Here is a 22,199-nt window from a genome sequence, read left to right on the forward strand (position 1 = left end):
CACACTCTCTCTGCCTCTGTCTCTGTCTCTCCCTCCCTCCCTCTCCCATCACTCTGGGAGAAGCCAGCTGCCATGTCATGAAGACACTCAGCATCCCTGGGGAAGTCCCATGTGAGAAGGAACTGAGACATTCCACCGACAGACAGCATCAATTTGCCAGCCATGCAACTATGCCAACTTAGAAGTAGATACTTTAGTGCCAGTTAAGACTTCAGATGACTAGAACCCCAGCTGACATTTTGATTGCAACCTCATGAGAGACCCTGACCCAAGCTGCTCCTAGTTTTCCGACCCATGGAAACTGGGAGAGATAATTTGTGGGGGTTTTGGGGGGTGGAGTGGGGGAAAGTAATTAGGTTTATTTATTTGTTTGTTGATTTATTTATTTTTAATGGCAATACTGAGGATTGAGCCCAGGACCTCGTTCATGCTAAGCATGCACTCTACCACCGAGCTATACCCTCCCCGCTGGGAGAGATAATTTGTTATGCAACTGTAGACAAATAATACAGGGACTCTCTCATGGGCCATTCTCTTCAGTCCCACCTGCCACTACCTGTGTGGGTCCCTCATCTTTCTTTTATCTCTTTTTCTTTTTTCTTTACCAGAACTCCCCAAATCCAGTCTCTAGAGGGAATGCTCAAAATTCCTGTATTTTATTATGCAGAGTAACTGAAGTCTTCTTGGTCTTAACCTCACCCATCTAGACTAAGCCCAGGGGATCCCATTTTCCCTGACCAAGCATACTCATTATGGTCCCCAAACCTAGATATTCTGTCTTCCTACCAGGCCAGCTGGTACCAGGTTCACTCAAACAGCTGCTAGATCTTTTTTTTTTTTCCAACAAATGCCAGCGTTTAAAACAATTAGTCTTGCCCTAATAGATGTAAGCATGAGCAAAGTGCTACAAGAGCAGAGAAGAAGCACCTAAGCACCTGACTAGGGGAGCTCATAGAGAGGTCACATTTGAGCTGAGTTTTGAAGGATAAGTAGGAGTTTATTGGTAGAGAAGTGAAAGAATGTCATTCATGCAGAAGTAATAACGAGCTCAAAGGCTCAGAGGTGGGAAAAGGCATAATTCTGAGAACTGTAAATATGTCAGGGTGGTGTGTGAGAATACCTGTTGAGGAGCCTGAATGGTGTTGGGGCTAGACTGTATCAGCGGTGTGAGTCACATGTATCAGTTAGGAGACTATAGGTAACAGAATCCCCTGATTAAACTGACTTAAAAATAAGAACAATAATGAATTTAGTATCTCAAATAATAAAACCATAAGAACGGCTGTTCCATGTTGATTAATTTCGCAGCTTAATGATGTTATCAAGGACCCAGGTTTTTTCTATATTTCTATTCTGTTATTCCCAGACTTGTCACCCCTCTCCCCGTGGTTGTAAGATGGTTACAGCAGCTCCAGGTATCCTTAAGATTACTTCTGGAGGTAGAAGAGGGGCCTTCTCTTCTCTGTCTCATTATGTAAACTTTTTTTATTGATATGCTCTTTTTAAGATGGAGAAAACCTTTCCCAGAAATGTTTTCCCTCCTCTTCCCATTCCTCCCAGCAGTTGACTTCCCTTTGGTATCACTGGCTTGGACTGCATCATATGTCCAGGCTCAATATTTGGTAAGGGAATAGGCCACCATGATTGACTTAGACCAGTCACTGTTTACTCCCTAGGGCTGAGGCTGGAGCTTAGCACTCTTTAAGCACATGTCCAAGCATAGCAGTGTGTTTACTAGAATAAAACTGGGATTCTGTAAACAAGGTGGAAGAGAAATTGTTGGGTTTTTGGGTAGGCAGCAGCAGAATCTGCCACACCATGCCAAGGAATTTGGACTATATCCCATTGGGTTGTGAAACCACAGAAGGATTTTAAAACAGGAAATAGCATGATTATATTTCACTATGTCAAACAGAGGTGCACTCAGGAGGGGCATGGGTCTGGAGGCAGGGCCACCAGTTGGAAGATTTTGTCAGAAGGTATTAGAGAGGATTTTAGGCACTTGAATTAAGAACACCTAGTGACTAATTGGATGGAATGGGAAAGGAAGTAGAGGGAATAGATTCAAGAATGACTTGCAGATTTCTGCCTGGGTGAATCACAGGATATTTCATCAAAGCTGGGAATATGAATGGAGGACGTTTGAGTGGATATGGTGAAAGTGGAGAAACAGTGAGTTTGGTCTTGGACAATGAGGTACCTACAAGATACAATAAGAGAGATCAGTAAACTTGGAAGAGGGAGTGAAGACCACATTAAGCCCCATTAGAGGCTATGGCAGGATGGAATGTGGAAGGAGAACTGATGGGGAGAAATAAAGCCATGCAGACTACTAACACCTAGAGTGGTACTGGTTTGACCAATTTTGCTCAGGGCTGGGTAGAGTCAAGGACTTCTTGAGAAAATTGCAAATGTGATTGTAAACAAGTTTTAAAAAGCAGTTAAAAACCTGTTTTGAAATATGGATTTCTGTAATTTGTTTCAACATGTTGAATTACAACAAATGAGATGGAGAAATGATCTCAACCCATTTTTTGGCCTCCTGACTGGAAACCTCAGAACTCAGCCCTGTAAGCTGTTAATCAGATAAGCACTACAGGCTTCTGTAAAAAATCATGCTTTACAAAAGCCTGAGGCCTTATGGACTTTTGAAGGAAATATTGCCCAAACCAGAAGGGACAAAGAAAGCATAATGAGAAAGTGTTGGGATTAAAATATTGGTTTCTTTTCTGTTTTATAACAGTAGTTATGTAAATTAGATGTTTCAAAGCACCTTCAAGTTCTAAATTAATATAGTTTGTAAATCATGTGAATTAAGTACTGTTTAAAACATACATAGGAATTTTATTTCCACTGAAAAACACTCATTTAGTAGAACACTGGAGTTTGAAATACATATAGATTAGACTTAGAACTGCACAGTTGGCAGGCAACTTCAAAAAAAAATTCCAAAACATTTCTTGAGTTTTTTCCATGTCTGCCTTGTTCCAGGTACTGAACTGGGCTCTGGAATAATAAAAACACCTGATATTTGTATATTTTTGTGGTTAACCCTAACTTTATGCAACTGTTCTACTCAATGTGGTTTCTGGTGACCTGGATAAAACATAACACTTGAAGCAGAGTAGGGATTGAGGGAAAGAGCAGAGAATTGAGAATTGAAGGAGAAAAGCAAATTGGGAAACTCAGCCAGGCTGGGAGGGTAATGGAGAGAAAAAGCAAGTCATGAGAGACTGAATACAAACTGGCTAAAAATGGCCAGACCACATATGACAATTAGAACTCTACACCACAACCTCTACAGCGATCTTATCCAGAACTCTGATGACTGGTCAATGACTGTCAGCTTCCCTGGTTTTTGCCCCTGCCCTTCCAACTCAAGACCAATAGGAGAAAGCCATATATACTCCCCCAAAACAATCACATAAGATGCCTTGCTTCTAGTTAGCCTGCCTCCAGCTTCCCTATGTCAATACTCTCAAATCAGTGCACATATGAAATCTTCCCTTTTTGTTTTTCCACCTTAAGCTTTCCTACTCCCCTGACAGTCTTTAAGTCTGTGCCAGACGCCAAGTGATAGTGGCTGTCTTGTTTTGGCAGGCACAGAATAAATAACCTCTTTTTCTTCTCATCCGGGTCATTTATTTTCACGGTCATTCATTTACTTTTTTTTTAAGTCATGTATTAGTTGTATTTTATGTGCCAGGCGGTGCCCATCCTTGCCTTCAAGGATACTCTATTGGGACAAACATTTACAAAACTATAATTGTAATTCAGTTTGGTAAGTGAAACAGTAGGCATCCGTAAAGGAGTGTAGGTCACGGAAGGCTTTTAGGGGAGATGACCCTTAAGCCCAGTGATAAGGGATGAAGACTAGCTGGCCTGGCAAAGAGGCAGGGAAGGCTATTCAAGGCAGGTGGAGGGCTGAAGGAGGCAAAATGAGCAAAGCCCAAGAGGGCGCAAACCACAGAGGTCCGTTGCTGGAGCATAAGGGAGGTGAGGAGCAGCAGAAGGTGCTGCGTGGGCAGGTCGTTCGTGGACGGCCGTGTGTGTGTGTGTGTGTGTGTGTGTGTGTGCGCGCGCGCGCCACGTTTGTAAGGACTTAGACTTTATCCTGTCCAAGCGGCTTCCTCTTGGAAATGAGAGAAGCAGCTGGTGTGAGCAAGATAGAAAAACAACATTCAGGAAACATTACCTTTGTATGTATTACTGTAAGGTCGGGGAGGGCAGGGACGCAGCAGCTCATAATGTCCGGCACACAGTAGACAGTCAATGAATGTTGAATGTATGGATATAAACACTTCCGTGTAGTCGTCATTATCCCCAATTTATGTTTTTATTTTATTTTTTTCCTCACATGGGATAAGGCAATGAATCGGGGCATCGCTTTGGGAGGCTGTGGGGAAGGTTTGAGGTGGGAGAACTGCCATTCTGGCGGGCAAGGTTTGTGGGCACAAAACCTCCAATTGGCTGTAGGGAAGGTATTCACTTCTGTCGCGGATACCCCCAGACCCGCCCACTAGAACGGCTCTGTCCTGGAAGCAGCTAGACGAGAACTCACGCCGCCGAGAGGGCAGCGGCTGCAGGGTACCCCAGGGAGGCCGGGAACCGCTCACCTGTGAGCACATCGCCGGCCCCTCTAGGCGGAGCCAGGCCACAACGCCCTTCCGGATTGGACGCTCTCGAAATCCTGGGGCGGGCATTAAGGCCGAGTGCTCTTGGGGATTGGCCACCCTGGCAAATGGACGTGCGGCCGACGGAGCTGGTTCGCCCTCGGCTCCGGCGGGGTGGAGGGCGGGCCCCTTTCTCGGTCCCCTGTCAGTCATTGGCTCCCTGCGGTTTCCTTGGGGACGTGGCGCCGCCGGCGGCTCAGGCCTCCTTCCGGCTGGGTAAGAGGCCGCGGAGAGCACCTCCAGACCCAGCAGAGCGGTGCTGAGGAAGCCGGCGGGCTTCTCGACCCGTGAGTGTGAACGCGGGAGGGCTGCGGGGCAGGGAGGGGCGGGGAGGGAAAGCAGGGACCCCCATCCCCACCACCTCTGACGGCGAGTTTCTCGAGGATGCCACTGGCCCTCTAGAACGTCCGGCTCCCGGGGAGTCCGGGTGGGGTTCACTGGGCCCCAGGAATTAGAACGGATGGATCTGGAGGGGTCCCGGAGTGGGTGGCGCCGTAGGCTTCGCATGATGTGAGGGGTCTAGTCTCGTGGGCACTGCTGGTGGTGAGCCTGAAACTCACCCAACTCTTTACAGGCTGCAGACTTAGGAGATGCCTGGGACAAGGAGACCACCTTCTCAGGGCAAAAGGAAAAGGAGGTGACAGGCACTGAGACCACTGAAGGGAACCCATGGCTAGGTAAGGTTGTACACTTTATCCTCAGCGGGGGGTTAATTGGGAGAGTGGCAGGCAGGTTGAGGGGCCTTGTGAGGTTGTTACAAGTGAGGTTTTTTTCTAGGACTACATCTGGACTTTGCAGCCTGGTCAGTTGGATTCAAAGAAGATCAAAGTTGCATTAAAAGTCAGATGCAGTGGTTTATAGCCCATAGCCACGGGTGATAGATAAGAGTGCTAGCTCAGCTCTGGGAAGTGCTAGATTGTAATGTTCTTTCAAATTACCATTTGGGTGAGGCTAGGTGCCCCTTGAGATTAAACGAAGAAAAAAAATTTTTTCTAATGAACTTTGAATACAGACTGAGATCCTTATGAATCAATATGGAAAGTGAACTGCACAGTTAAATATGCTTATCCATATGTTATAATACTCTCAGACTTTCAGAAAAGATTAATGTGAATCTGTGGATCAACATGTACCAAATGAGACAGTTGTTGTCAAGTAGAGTAAGTGAAAGATGCAGAACAGTAGGTATGGTGTAAAACCAAAAGGATGGAGACACACACACACACAGATATATTACCATATGTGATATTTATTTATGCTGTGTATACATAGAATATCCCTGGAAAAAACACAGAAATTGGGAACCAATGGTTGCCTCTGAGAGGGAAATGATAGGGTTAGGGCACAAGACTCACTTTCCACTATATATCCTTTAGATTGTTTGATTTTTCTTTTTACTGTATGCATATGTTATCTATTAAAATATTTTTTAAAAATCAGTTGAATAAGTTTTCTGACTAGCCAGTTTTTTTTTTTCCAGCATTCTTGGTGGGAATGTTGTAGTTGCTCTGATTCCTCAATGTTATGAGATTGTACAGGGAGACTGGTGACCTTTTCATTAATATGAGATTAGTTCTTTGAATTGTGCCCCAAAGTGCAGACTTTGGGAAAAGAGCAGATAAGACTTTTTTTTTTAAGCCCAGTATTTTATCCTTGTTTTTTGTGGGGAGGGGTGGTAATTAGGTTTATTTATGTATTTATTATTATTTTCTTAATGGACGTACTGTGATTGAACTCAGGACCTGATGCATGCTAAGCACACAATCTACAACTGAGCCATACCCTTCCTACCTCAGATGAGGCTTTTTAAAAATTTATATAGTTGAAACACCATGAATCACATGGGTCCTTTTATAAAATTTGAGACTAAACGAACATTTAGACTTCTGGTTGCAAGGGTTTTTGCCTTTATTAGGAAGGGCTTTAATCCCATTTAAAAACCATTTTTTAGCACTCAGTTGTAGATACTTTTCTTACTAATGTTTGTCTCATTTCAGGATCAGTTTTTCCTACCTCTGCCCAGCCTCCTGGTACTTCACTGTGCCCACAGTGAGCCCATTTCCCCGTCAGCGGGTGGCATTCCTAGGACTCTTTTTGATATCCTGTCTCCTTTTACTTATGTTAATCATGGACTTTCGACATTGGGGTGCTTCATTACCACAAGATAGGCAATATGAAAGGTGAGTCAGCTCTGTATTGGTTTCATCAGTTTTGGCATTGAAGTCATGTTTTGATAAGCTGTTTAACACACTACTACTTTTGACTCTTTTGGGGCAATACTGCACTTTTATTAGTATAACTGCATGCCACTTATTACATAAAGAGGATCAATATTCAGATTTGATTCAGGAATGCTGGTGTTGCATTTTAACCATGAAAGGAATCTTTTTATTTTCTTGTTTTGGTGCACTGACTAAATGTTTAGGATTGTTATGTACTCTTGATGAATTGACTCTTTCATCATTATTGAATCACTCTATCCTTGATTATATTCTTTGCTCTGAAATCTACTAGTCTGATATTAATATAGCAACTTCAACTTTCTTGTGATTAGTGTTAGCATGGTAGATGTTTTTCCACCCTTTTAGTTTTAGCCTATTCGTGTCTTTTTATATTTAAAGTGGGCTTCTTGTAGGCAGAGTTTAGTTGAATCTTGCTTTTTACCCAGTCTGACAATGTCTGCATTTTATTAGGCTGTTCGGACTATTTACGTTTAATATGATTATCAATTATGTTTAAATATCCATCTGTCTTGCTGTTTTTCTGCTTGTCACATCTGTTCTTTGTTTATCTTTCCTCTTTTGGACTGAGTACATTTTTTGTGATTCCATTTTTGCCTCCTTTGTTGACTTATTAGATATAACTTTTTTTTTCCAGTGGTTGCTTTAAGGGTTAGGATTTATAGTATGCATCGTCAACTTATCATAGTCTGCCGTCAAGGAATATCATCCCTCTTCACACGTAGTCTAAGAACCTAACAACAGTACGCTTTCTTTCTTCCCTTTCCCCTTGACCTTGGTGCTATTGTTATAATACTGGTTCTAAATATGTTATAAGCTCCCTCAGATGTTACTGTTTTTCCTTTAAATGTTCAATTATTTTTTTAAAGAGATTTAAAAAAATTTTTAAAAAGCTTGTATGTTTACCATTTCCAGGCCTCTGAATTCCTTTTTGTAGATTCATATTTCTGTCTGGTATCATTTTCCTTTTGCCTAAAGAACTTCCTTTAACATTTCTAGTAATGTGAATCTGTGGTTGGTGAATTCTTTCTACTTTTATAAGACTGGAAAAGTCCTTATTTTACTTTCCCTTTAAAAGAAATATTTACTGAATGTAGAACTCTAGGTTGATCTTTTTTTTTTTCTTTCATTACTTTGAAACTGTTGCTTCACTGTCTTCTGGCTTGAGTTCTTTCTTAGGAGAAATCTGTTGTCATTTGTTTGTTTTCTGTACATAATATGTCTTCCTCTGGCTGCTTTTAAGATTTTCTCTTCATCACTGGTTTTAAACAATTTGATTATGATGTACCTTGGTGTAATTTTCTTAATGATTCTTATGTTTGTGATTTGTTGATTTTAGGATCTGTGGATTTATAGTTTTTAATCAAATTTGAAAAATTTGTAACCATTATTTCTTCAGATATTTTTCTGTCCTCTCGTACTTCTCCTTTGGTGTCTCCAGTGACACGTATTTAACCATGTGACATTTTCTCACAGCTCACTGATGCTGTATTCATTTTTTTGTCAGCCTTTTCTGTCTCTTTTTTTCTGGGTATTTTATATTGCTGTGCCTTCCAGTTCATTAGAATTTTCTTCTGTAGAGTCTAATTTTCTTCTGTAGAGTTAGTTCAGTGAGAGCTAAGTACTTTTTTTTATGGAAAATACATTTGAATTATTTAATATAGCCTTACCAGTTACATAGAAAGTCTATAGTCCTTTGTAACAGTGATTCATTTTGCTTTTTTTTTTTTTTTAGATTAGTTTCTGATTTGGCTACAAAATAAAATGATGACATATTGTATTCATCATCTTCAACATGATTTTCTCTTCGTTGCTTCCCAGAAAGTGTCAGTTAGGAGGCTTTGGGCAGCAAATAATAGTCAGACTGACTTAAGTAATAAGAAAGTTTATTGGCTCACATAATGAGAAGTCCAGGGGTAGGAGGACCACAAGTTCAACACTGGCTGTCAGATTGGGAGCCTGTTTCAGTTGCCCACATTGTCAGCTCACTAGATGTTTGCATAGTAGCAGCCAGTAGCAGCCAGGGCCACATGCATCCTCACTCATGTTCTGTGGGACAGAAACGGGTCTTCCGTGGTCTCTTAGAAAGATGAAGACCCTGGAAACCTCTAGCAACCTTTTCTTTGAATCTTTTTTGGTCAGAGTTGGGATGCATGCCTCCTCTCTTTATTATTTCTGGGTTTTTCTGTCCCCAGAATTTCTCATTTCCTATTCATTTTGCTCATCATTCATTCATTCATTCATTTGACAAAATTTACTGAGCAGGCACTGTGTGCTGAGAGATAATAGGAATCAGGATGTGGAAACTTTGGTGCCTTTTCTTAAGAAGTTTGTGTTTTTAAGCTTTCCTTCTCTAGCAGCAGTATACCTTTGTATTTTTCTCTCTTCCTTTCTGAAGAGGAAACACTTAATTTAGATGACTGTAGTTGTCAACAATTGGTCTTAAGTAGCCTGTTAACCAAAAAAAGAGAGGGAGAGAGAGAGAAAAGCCCATTAGCTTTGGAAAACTAAATCCATAATCTGAATTTTTTAAATGCTTATTGAGATTTTCTGGACACACCTGAGCACAGTTTCCCACTGGAACATAACATGGTCTAATTATAGAATTAGACCATGTAGGTTAATATAGCTAGAGTAAATACAGGCAGCGAGTGGTGAGATATACAGCAGGAGAGGTGGATCAGGCCGGGCCTGTTAAGCCATTTGGGAGGGTTTAGACATTATCTTAAGGGCAGAGGGAAGGCTTTGAAAGGCTTTAAAAAGTGTCATGGTCAGAATTGCTTTTTAAAGAAACCTCACTTTGGTGACATTGTGGAGAATGAATTGGAATACTCTAGTTGAGAGATAATGGTGGCCCAAAGTTGGATGACAGCAATGATGATGGAGAGAAGTAAATGCATTTGAGGGATGGGTGGGAGGTAGAGTGATCTGATAGCTCTTGCCTACTACTGTGCTCAAGTGGCCTGAGCCAATAAATACTTCCATTGAATTAACTGAAACAAGTTAGCCACAGAGCTAAGAAACAGACAGGCTGTACCTCTGTAGTGACCTTAATGAAGTCCTCACACTCTGTTGTGCTCCTGCTGAGCGGCCAGCAGCCATACAGCCTAGAGCTCCTTGTTCTTTAAAGAAAGATTATGTGCACATGGCCACAAAGCACCATGTGTCATTAAACTTCGCTGATGGCAGCTTCTATGAGTCATTTACAAAGCCAACATTTGTTGAAAGCTTGCCGTGTGCATGACACTGTGCTAGGCACTAGGGTACAAAGATGAATAAAATGTGGCCCCCTTCTCAAGGTGATTTTAATATACAGCCTAAGTTGAGAATTGTTGCTTTACGGTTCAATTATATTTATTTGGGGAGGAGGTATTGTGGTAGAAAGGAAAGAGGATTGATTTTAGATCTAATTAGCCTGTCATTTACTAGTTGAGTGATCTTGGACAGGTGCTGTATTCTGGAATCTCATTTTCTTTATATATAAAGTGGAGGTAAAAATGCTCGCCTTGTAGTCTTCTCGTTTGGATTAAAAGAGAAAAGCATTTAGGACTGCCTGATGCATCACTGATGATAGCCTTATTAGTATTATTTGAAATAATCTTGATTTTTCTGTTCTCTAAATCTGTTTTCTGCCCTGAAAATATACAATAAAGATAATGGGCAACATTATCTCCCTTTAAAACTTTCCTTCCAGAATTTCTCTTTTTGGGGCAGCTGTTACTGCTTAGGCACTGGTAAACACTAGCTGATGATAAAATGATTAAGCAGATAATTAGGAATTGATGGAAACACATAAGTTCAACAGTTTATAAGAAATTAGGACAGGTGCTTGTGGCTATGATTTTTACATTACATACATTTAAATATAGTCGTATATTTTTCCAACTTAAATTGTTCTTAATTCACATGATAAAATTATATCAGTATTTTATATTGAAAAAAATATTGTAATTTGAATATTTTTCAGTCATTGGTGGAACCTAGCATAAAACTTCTGAGGTGATGTGACCCAGGATTTTAGAGGCCTGCATGGGGATTTTCCCTCACTAGTTCCAAAACTAAAGAGTTGTATTGCAAACATGTACCAACATTGCTTCTGGAAGGAGAAAGCAGGAGGTTTGCAACAGAACTAGAATTTAGGAAAAGGTAAATTTAGAGATTGATAGTTGTCAGTAAAGATAGAGTACAGAACTGTTTTTTGATTTATATTTCTAAAACAGACTTTATGTTTTTAAATTTTTTTTAATTTTATTTTTTAAGGGGAGAGGTAATAAGGTTTTTATTTACTCATGTATTTATTTTTTAAATGGAGGTACTGGGAATTGAACCCAGGACCCCGTGCATGCTAAGCACACACTCTACCACTGAGCTATACCCTCCCCTAGACTTTATTTTTTAGAGCAGTTGTAGTTTCACAGCTAAATTGAGCAGAAAGTACAGAGAGGTTTCCCATGTAACCCTTGGCTTCCCCTTACATGCACAGCAAAGCTGTTTTTAAGAATAATTTTTGTTAGGTGTGTTTTGGCCAACTATTTATCTAGCATGTGCCATATAAGATGTGCTACAACAACTTCATCAGACTTAAAATGTAATTCACATCTTTATTCATTCACCTATTCACTTATTCAGCAAATGTTATTGTCTATACTGTGGTATCCAGTAGGGTAGCCACTACCCACAGTGACTACTTTAATTTAATAAAAATAAAATGAAATAAAAAATTCGGTTCCTTGTTTGCACTTGTCACATTTCAAGTGTTCGCTGGCCACATGTGGCTAGTAGCTATCGTATTGGACAGTGCAGATGGGGAATACATCCATCATATCAGAAAATTCTGCTGGAAAGTACTAGCCCTGCATGCTGGGCAAATTGTTAAAATTTATTAATAATTTTTATTATAAGGGGTACTTTTATCATGTATACATATATTATGCACGACGAACAGTAAACTGTTTTTAAATGTTCTGTACATTCAGTACATTTCTTTTTCACCTTAATGCTTAATACTGTTCACTTTTTGGTAGCCTCACTACTGTCTTCATTAGTGGGGAAATTTTTGTCTAGTTGATTTACTGTTCTGAAGAATGTCCTTGGTAGCTATTGAGAGGTGGTGCCTTCATGTTCCTTTGCCATCTGGGAATAACTGAATGAGAACTTCTGTGTTAGCAGCCAGCTCAGTACTGGCCTTTCCTAGGAGTTTTAATTTCTGTTTAAAGCAAGTAAAAAAGAGGCATTACTTATGGTTAGAAAAAAAATGATAAGCTAGGGTATGCTGATGAAGTTAAAGGTTCTTATGTACAATAGAACAATTCAGGGGTTTTGCTGGTGAAATTGAAGGCATTTATTTGCATTTATTCATTTATTTGCTTACTTATCCTTAATGGTATTTATAGTGTTTATAAGTAGAGCTTTAAATTATAAATATTCCTGACTGCTCTGGTTAATCTTGTTAGGAGATAAGCAATAACCTTACAAGATGCTTTTCTGGGGATATATTGCTATCATCAGTCATGCACAGCTACTTTGGCTATAATGTCATTATATTTGGTTTCGAGCCTTGAACGGAGTTAGAATATGATGACATTTAGCAGAGAGCTGGTAGCTCCATGTTGATGGGTGTCACTTTAATGGAGTTTTGACATATTACTGAGTTCTACTTAAACTCTAGAAGTGTTATTATTAGTGCTGATTATGTAAGCTAGGTAGTAGTTTGGTCAGTTATTGCTCTAATGCTGTTAATGTTTTGGGATAATGGCAGTGAAAAGCTACTGTCTTCCATTTCTACCTTGGGTGATGTATATGTGGGCAGCTTTCTTTTTATTGACTCAGCAGTGACAAGAGGGAAATCATGTTACTCAGAGAGAGAGGGTATGTGGGGTGTTGGTTGGGGAGCAAGTGCATGTGATGATGAATCAGATTTCTCCTGGGAAGGTGGATGTGAGGGATTCCAAAGCTTTTGGAACTTTTCTCTTGGGTCTTAGGTCCTCTTAGTGCAGCATCAGCAAAGCATGAGGTCCAGCAATGCAAATAATTGACCATGATGGCTAAGGCCAGGACTGCAAATCACAAATGAAAACATCCAAGACAGGACCAGTGATCCATCCATATTAGGAGCTGAGACAGAGGAAGACAGAACTTCAGGTGACCTCATTAGGTTGTAAGAGGTCAGAATTCCAGAAAGAAGTGATACTATTTCTTCCCAAAGGGAAAAGTTGTTCTTCAGTTACTCATCTATATGCAAGACAAGAAATATGGAGACTTTCTGCTGTCTACAGCAACTGTTCAAAGATTCAAATGGGAAGTGTAACGTAAATGCCATCTGATCCTATCTCTCTCCCTTGTGTTCTGATGTCAGCTGACTTTTTTCTGCCAATGCACACATGGAGACTGCTAAGAGAAGAGAAAGCAAAGTTGAGTTGCACCCAGATAAGAACTGTAAAGTTTCTTATCTTGACAGGAACCAAAGAGGATAACGGGATGCTTTGGAAAGCCATTGAAGTTTTCTAAGGAAACTGATGAGCAGTTGATTTTCAGTATAGTTGTACCAAGCCATAGAGGAGTTTATTAACAAACCAACAGCTTCATATTGGGAGCTCTGGGACCAAGGCAATCAGTATTGATTGATACATATTGGAGAAATGTGAGGAACATTTTGACAATATCTAGGTACTGCAGATAAAGTACTTTTGAGAAACTGATAGTCTCAATGGAGAGGAGGAGCAAAAAAATATGAAAGAAATCTTAGGGGTTGATACTGAAATATAAGCAAACTGCTTAGGCGAAATGATGACTCTACATTTTAGAACAGAAGGAGGAGGTCTTTTCAGATCATTGTAGGTATTACAAGAGTCAGCATTGTTGAGTGGAGACTTCTCAAGAACTGGGAAGCCATGTCAAAGAAGGGAGAAGGGAAGGATTAGGTAGAGAAGCAGACAGATGTTAGAAAGAAAGAAGGTCACTTTAGAGCAATGGTTCTCAAAGTGTTTACTGACCCTGGGGAGTCTCTTCCCTTTCAGGGGTCTCTGAGGCCAAAACTATTTTGATAATGATACTAAGATGTTGTTTGCCCTTTTAAAAAATTGTGTTAAAAAAACACGTAACACAATTTACCATCTTAACTATTTTTAAATGTATAGTTCAGGAATGTTAAGTATATTCACGTTATGTGACCAATCTTTTTCATCTTGCAAATCTGAAACTCTGCACCTGTTAGACAACAACCTCTAATTTTTCCCCTCCCCCCAGCCTCTGGTAACTACTGTTCTGCTTTCTGTTCCTGTGAATTTTCTTATTTTATATGCCTCATATAAGTGAAATCATGTAGTATTTTTCTTTTTGTTTGTTCTTATTTTTCTGGCTTTTTACACTTAGCATAATATTCTCAAGGTTCATCCATGTTGTGGCATATGATAGGATTTCCTTCTTTTTTTAATGTTGAATAACATTCCATTATATGTATATACCACATTTTGTTTATCCATTCATCTATCATAGACATTTTGAGTAGCTTCTGTCTTTTGACTGTGGTGATATCATTTGCCTTTTTCATTGAGTTGACGTTTACACCAAATGTCACTAAAAACAAATTGTACTTGTAGTTATGGTAGTCTTCATTGTCACACAATTGCAATGGAAAGAAGTTTATTTCCACTTAAGAGTATCTTTTAATATTCTATGTGACAAAACATGCATTAAGCATTTCTGTTGCATGCTGAAGTTGTCTCAAGGAAAAGCACTTAGGCAGTTGTTTGAGTTATGAGCTGAACCCAGCTGCTTTTCTCATGGAATACTGTTTTTACTTGAAAGAATGACGACCAGAAAAACTGGATTTCCGAGTTGGATATTTCATAGATATATTCTTGAAAATGAGTGAAACGAAAACCTGTCACTTTAAGGAAAACAACTGCCAGTATTTATTGCCAATGATAAAATTTGAACTTCTGAGTGAAAATCAGAAGTTTGGAAAATTTATATCTGCCACTATGAGTCTGATAGCTTCCCAATACTTAAAAAGACTTTTTTGGTAAGGTTGGTAATCATATTAGTGAAAGTGTGTGGTTTTTGGTAGAATGAAATGTGTCAACATCAAGAATATTTGCATAGCTCAGTGAACCTGTATTTTCCAGTATATGATATGACAGCATCACGCATGGGTTAAAGCAATTCAAAGTGAAAGACCAGTGGATTTGGGGTGGGAGTAGTTAGGTTTATTTATTTATTTGTTTTAATGGAGGTACTGGGGATTGAACCCAGGACCTCATGCGTGCCAAGGACTGTACTCTGCCAGTGAACTATACCCTCCCCCTTTGATGTTACAGAGTATGAAACGTTCTTAGATAGGGTTTAGATTCCACATTGCAACTAACCTTTAAGAAACTCCACTTGAGTTTTAGTGTAGTATCAAAAAAAAAAAGGATATCTAATGTACTGGGAAAAGTTATTCATTAAGCAGGAGAGGATGGGATCCAGAATCTTGTCAAAGAGAGGCAGAAAGAGTGGTTTTCAGAGAAGGAAGGTAGATAAATGTCTATAAAGTAGAAAGGTTGCTGATGGGAAGTGAAGTCACTTCGGGCTGGAGATGGATTATCTTGCCTATTCCTTTTCTGTGTGGCATCCAGAAGTCTGCCCAGCTTTCATATGATAGAAGTGAGCTGTTATAAGTTGATTGGTGGATTGTGAGCCCATTTCAGCCCAGTAATTTGATTAGAATGGGAAAGTTAGTGTATAACAGGTTTTTACCACATGCTTTATTTCCCGCAACTCACTCTCATATCAGATTCAGAAAAAAGTTCTACCTGGCCCTATCCTGTGCAATAATCTATAGCATTATATTGAAGCTCAAATGCACGTTCTCTTTTTAAAAAGATGCATTTTGCATTGTAGAATAAGAAAGGGACTTGGCTCTACTTTTTAATTTCAAAACTGTTTCTACATGTTCTTTTCAACAAGTTTGCTTTTCTGTCCAAAGTAAGGAACTTTGTGGTCTGTGTAGCAGTGTGAAATCACCAGTAAACACAGGCTAGATTGTTCTGAGGGGTATGTATGACACTTAGCTCACTGTGCTGATCAGAGGTGGATTTACTGTGAAGCTAATGCTACCTACAGTTCAAGGCCCCTCACTTGCATGGACCCCTTTCGTATTTATAATGTTGAATCTTTTGTTTAAAAGAACCTCTATCCCCGTTATATTAATTTCAGGTTTCACAAAACGTAGTTGTGAAGGGTTCAATGTAAGAGTGCTATCCCTGGTCTTGGGGATCTGGAAGTTAGCTCTAAAGACAGTGTTCGATGAATAGGCAAATATCTTATAAGGAGAAGGGAGTTTAGCTATAATACTTGAAAAAATTCACAGCATTGCTTGCTGAGCATTTATTCAATTATTGGCTCAACCTATAGTGATATTTATTCAAATTCAAAAGAATTTAGAAAACAAAAATTTAATCTATCACACAATATATATTAACACCAAGAAAGAGCTCTCCTTTTCTGTATAAAAAGCCAAAAGCCATTCTCACTGGGCTCCTCTTCAAATGAAGCCTTTGAAGAGGCATCCTCAGTGATGTTTGTGCTTTTCAGACCCTCAGGCTCTGAGTAAATATCAAACTTTAATATTTGTTAAAAGCTCAGCACTCAGAAGCATTTTACCACCTCTTAGCCTTCTTTTCTTTCTGAATGTTTCAGCCCTTTTCTCCAGAGAATCTTCTACATATTGGTTCTCCCTGTGGTTATTGACGTAACAGTAAGAGCAGCGGCAGCAGCATGGCACTGTGCTAACTGCTCCGCGCATGCTGCCTCTCCGAGGGGCGCTGCCTCTCTAAGGGTACGACTCCTGCCCATCCTTATTTCACAGATGAGGAGACAGCCCAAGAGGAGTTAAGTAATTTGCTGAAGGTTACACAGCGTAGAAGGTGCTAGAGCTGAGACTCACACCTTGGGGTTGACGGTAACATCTTTACTTGTCCGATCTTCCTGCCGTCAGCCAGGTATCTTGGAATGAGAATCTGAGAAAATCCCAACACAAAGCACTAATGTTCTAGAGCCCAGAAGCTTTTTTAAACAGTGTAATGTCTTATTTTTTATATTTGGTGTTAAGTAGACAGGCATTGTTTTATTGTTGTTTATACTTATTTTCTAAATATTCTTTTTATAACTGCAAAAAAGGAGTAATTGTTGTATTTATGGAATAGATTTTTTATTAAAACAATTCTAGTGACATAAAATGTGAAGCAAAAAGCCCATAAATACCACCACCCAGAAATGCACGGTAAGTGATAATCATTCCACAGTATTCCTTATGTGTAATATGCAGAAAGGATAGATAAATAGGAAAGAAATTATTAGGATTGTTTTAGTTATCTAGTGTGCATAGCATACCACCCCCAATGTAGTGGCTCAGTATTTACCCAGACCTACAAGTCCTTTAATGCTTGGCAAAAGATTTGCTATCTCAGCCAGTTTCAGAACTGCCTCCAAACTTGGAGGAGTCTTTTAGTTACCTAATTTCAGTGTAAGCTAGCTGTTGGCTCATACATCAGTAAATATGGTCAATACTGTTTCATTCCTTTGTTAGGATGTGTAGTCCCATGTGCCTGGCACATGTAGGCATTTACTGAAGACTCATGAACAAGTGAATTAAGTCGTGGTGCCATTCGTGGGCCTGGCTGCTTAGCACCAGTTTCTCTTTTTGCCCGGCTTAGATATTTGGCTCGAGTAGGGGACCTTGAAGCTACTGACACTGAAGACCAAAATCTGAACTATGGACTTGTTGTGGACTGCGGCAGCAGCGGCTCCCGGATTTTTGTTTATTTCTGGCCAAGACATAATGGGAACCCCCATGACTTGCTGGACATCAAACAGATGAGAGACCGAAATAGCCAACCAGTGGTTAAAAAAATCAAGCCAGGTACTAACTGGAATATATTTTATCATCAATATCTATTTGTATCTACTACAGGAATGAGAGAGGAGAGAAGAGGAGAGGGAGAAAGAAAGCTACCCTTTTCTTGAGATTCTGGGTAATGGGAGGGATAGCTCATTTGTTGCTGCCCCACTCCTATCAAATAAATACATGTTTAGAGTCTTAAAAAGAACCTTACGGGGTATCAGTCCTCTGAATCTATGTGATCTCCTTTTTAAAGAATATATTTTATCTTACTTAAGGAATCTCTGCAATGGCAGACACTCCAGAACATGCCAGCGATTACCTTCGTCCTCTGCTGAGCTTTGCGGCTGCTCATGTGCCTGTGAGGAAGCACAAGGAGACCCCCCTTTACATCCTTTGCACAGCAGGCATGAGGCTTCTCCCTGAGAGGTGAGATGCAGGAGTGTGGGTGGCACAAGAGCTGAAAGTCCAGTTCATACATTATTGTCTGTGGCGCCCTGGTCTGAAGGTGGGATGTGGGTACACCGCACAGAGTTGGCAGGTGGCACTCAAAGACTCCTTGCTCGAAATAGAGCAGAGCCACTCCTACACCCTGTTATTTCAGTCAGTTGTTCACACCTGCATGCCATTTGCTTCTTTGGGGTCACTGTCTATCTGACATGGCTTTGATTCTTAGTTTTGATTGAGGGTTGGGAGCAGTGGTGATGGAGACACATTTGGATCATGAGGCACCTAGAGGGGGAGCATAGTTTCAGAAGGGTAGTAGGAGGGTACCCGAGGGACTTAGTACCTAGGGGCTAGTAGGAGAGCTCTGGTAGCAATGGGGCTTTCTCTGTAACTTTGCCTGGCTCCCTGGTGATAGTTGGTTCTTCTTGCAAAGTTCAGTCTCCATTGCTTTAGACCAGTTTTTTCAACCCCCGCCAGTCAAGTCTTTTCCACTTGACCTTGGCAGTTTAGCCTGGCTGCTTGCCACCTGATCCTCCTTCCTTCACTGAAAGAGGAAGAGGAAGAGCAAGAGGCAGCAGCTGTGCTTAGGTCAGACCCCTCCTCCTTTGTGGTTCCTCCCCTTTGTCAAGTCCCTGACCCCTCCACACTTATTATGGCCATGGGGTGGTAATGAGTTCCCATAAATTTAGCATCCATCCTTCTGGAATGTTCACACTCTCATAGTCATCAGGTTTTTGTGTTTTTTTTTTTTCACTAGCTTAAATATTTTTCCTTGATAAGTAGCAATTCCCTTTTCCACAAAGTTTCATTTTGTATACTTAGCCAACAGCAAGGAAAACCTCCACCATGTGGGTAGGGCTCTGCTCTGCTTGTCCAGACATGCCAGACAATGTAACATATGTTAACACTTCTTTCCCTGGGCTTCTTTCCTTCTGTTCAGACACAGAGTTACTGGTTTACTCTTGAGAAGCGGATTATTTTATGTAGCTGTTTGTCAATCTGAGAGGCCTGGGATTATTTTCCCATACATCTTGGTCTTTAAATTTTTTTTTGTTTTATTTGTTTTTATTTATTTTTAAAACTAAAGTTTAGAATGTTATTGCTGGAGCCTTACATCATTAAAGGAAACCTTGAAACAAACAAACAAGTTATAATTCTACTACCCTATCAAAACTGTTTCATTTTGTCCTATTCCCTTCTCTCTGTGCATCTGTGTGTAATTTCTACAAAATTGTAGTCATACTACATATTCAATTTAGAATTTTTGTTTTTGACTTAAGTAATACATTGTTCAAAATTTTAGAAACCCTAGGCAGAGTATAGATGACACAGGTCATCACAGGGCTGTGAATGGACTGAGGTCTCACAAACAAGGAAGGAGGGTAGAGGGCCAGAGAAAAAGCTGACTCAGAGGTCAAAAAAAGCAGAACCAACTAGCAGGGTGATGATTTGGCCGATTTTGTGTGTCTGGAGCAAAGGAGACGATTGCCTCATCTCCTGGCACTGCCCAGCCTTGCCTATTTGTCAAAGAAGTTTCTATTTAAACAAAACCAACTATGTAGTTCCACCCCATTTCTCTGAGATGTTTGCTGTCAGTGTGGAAGCTCTGAATATTAATATTAGATAATCTCAAGAATTTTTAAAGAACTTGTCTTTTCTTTTAACTTGTTTTCTGATCACTTCTTTTAATAATGCCTAGATCTATCCTGTGCTTATGAAGTCATTGCTATCTCTGAGGCAGCGACAGTTGTTGTAATAAGTGTAACTATCACTGCAAGAACCTGTTTTGTATAATTAATGCTTTGTTAATTTATTAGCATTTGTGAGCAATATTCAAAATGGGTTTTGAATCACCTCGCCTGTATTTTGAATTTATTAGCACTAGGTTTTATTTCTTTGCCAAAGGCCTAGGCTAATAGAATTTATTCCACCTCCTTTTTATTTTGTAATGGAAATACCTTTAAAGAATTACAAAATAATATTAAAGAAAAAAACTTTATTACAGGAAATTTCAAATGTATATATAAGTAGATAGAGCAATATAAAGAATCCCCAATTACTTACCACCCAGCTTCAACAGTTGTCAATGTTTTGCCATAAAAAAGTTTTTTTTTTTTTTAAATGGAGATACTGGGGATTGAACCCAGGACCTCGTGCATGCTAAGCATGCAGTTCTACCACTGAGCTATACCCACCCCCTCAAAAAAGTTTTTTTTAAATAAAGAAAAAATATTGAACTTTAGGAAGTGAAAATTCGGCCCTGTCTTGTGCAATACCTGAAGAGTGTTTTGTTTTTTAACATAAATTTGGATCATATTATATGTACTGTTTTGTAACCTATTAAAACTCAGATTATGTTGGACATCTTTTCATGTCAATACATGTAGATGTAAATTGACCTCATTTCTTTTAATATCTGTATAGTATTACATTGTATGAATATACCATACATTATTTAACCAGTCCCTACTGGTGTACATTTAGGTTATTTCCAGTTTTTCATTGTTATAAATAATGCTGCAATATTCTTCCTCTTTGTATTCTTATCTGATGATTTCCTTTCAATAGATGTCTAAAAATGTAATAGCTAGGTCAGAGGTTAAGCACATTAAAATTTTTGATACATAGTCCAAGATTGTCCTTTAGAAAAGTTGTACCAATAATTTACATTCCAAGCAGCAATGTGTGTTGGTGCCCATTCTTCCATATTATCACTATAACCAGCAAGCCTTCTTCAATGGATAGTTTAGAAGCATATCCAATGAGGAGGGCAAAATAGCACCTCTGTTTCCCCATATGAAATTCTTATTGTAAAAATTTATTATGTATAACAATGAGCTTTTTTAGAAACTATGTTTGATGTTATATTGGAAGATTATTACTTTAAGCGTAATTTTTACTTTTAAGTGCTAACAATGTTCCAAGTCATGCCGACAACCAGTAAAGCCAGTGGAATATTTTTGTAATGAATAATTTTTTTAAAATCCAAGATACTTGCTCTTGTTTTTAACCAACATTTCTTTTTAGATTCATATTATTACTTCTAGCTTTGTTTCTTTGGTTTCTTGATCTGATAATACCAATAATGTAAAACATTAGAGGACAAAAAAGCTCTATAGATAGTAAGCTTCAAACATTATCCCCAGATTATGACCTTTGGATTTTGATTCTGATCTGGGTTTGCAAATGATAAGATTTTTGTTTGAAAAAAATCAACCCTTGAAATATGGAAAAGAAGATTTAAAAGTTAATTGTTAATTTATGTAAAGGATCATGTAAAAACTTGTAGGCCTAGCAGTGCTTATTATGTGGTAATATGAGACATTGTTTCTGTATTGCATAAAATCTGAGGGTGAGATTGTGTTCCTCAGTCCAACAGCCTCCTTTCATAGTACTTAGGAATAGTGTAATTACACCTATTTTATAGATTATGAAACTGTTCTTCAGTTTCCTGAAGCTTATCCATAGTTAGTCTATGAGAGGCACAGAACTATAATCTCATCTTTTAATATTATTTGAATTGTAATACTATATTAAGGAAAAGTATTACTATTATTACCATATTGCCTTTTAAGAAGGAGGCTATACTTTTGAGACATTTTAAACCTTTGAAATCTAAGTGGGTACCAAACAGAACCAGGATCAGGTGGCTTGGGGAGGTGAATGGTGAGGTCTAACAAGGCTAAGCGGAAGATCAAGTTGAGGCTGTTTGTGAGAAGAGAGTTTAACCATTAACTTTTAGGTTTTTTGTTCTTTCTTACAGAAAGCAATTGGCTATCTTGGCTGATCTAGTGAAAGATTTACCTCTGGAGTTTGACTTCCTCTTTTCGCAGTCTCAGGCAGAAGTGATCTCTGGGAAGCAGGAAGGTACTGGGCCTTGAGGGGTAAATTCTGCATTTTTGGGTTTGTAGTTTTGGGGTGGAGTTGAATGCATATTCTCACGTGGCCCCAGTGTGG

General features: G+C 39.3%; 1 protein-coding gene across 1 annotated transcript in view; it reads left to right on the forward strand.

The window, feature by feature from the left end:
- The first annotated feature begins 4,825 nt into the window (after positions 1-4,825).
- The window catches only part of ENTPD7 (ectonucleoside triphosphate diphosphohydrolase 7), a 34,668-nt gene continuing 17,294 nt past the window's right edge, over positions 4,826-22,199 (forward strand). The window contains exons 1-6 of the mRNA XM_006210533.4: positions 4,826-4,960; positions 5,248-5,350; positions 6,671-6,853; positions 17,611-17,816; positions 18,074-18,224; positions 22,006-22,109. Coding sequence (XP_006210595.1) covers positions 5,343-5,350; positions 6,671-6,853; positions 17,611-17,816; positions 18,074-18,224; positions 22,006-22,109 — 652 coding nt within the window. The 5' untranslated portion in view covers positions 4,826-4,960; positions 5,248-5,342. The remainder of the gene's footprint in view (positions 4,961-5,247; positions 5,351-6,670; positions 6,854-17,610; positions 17,817-18,073; positions 18,225-22,005; positions 22,110-22,199) is intronic.

Source organism: Vicugna pacos, chromosome 11 (assembly GCF_048564905.1).
Source record: "Vicugna pacos chromosome 11, VicPac4, whole genome shotgun sequence".
Taxonomy (NCBI): Eukaryota; Metazoa; Chordata; class Mammalia; order Artiodactyla; family Camelidae; genus Vicugna; species Vicugna pacos.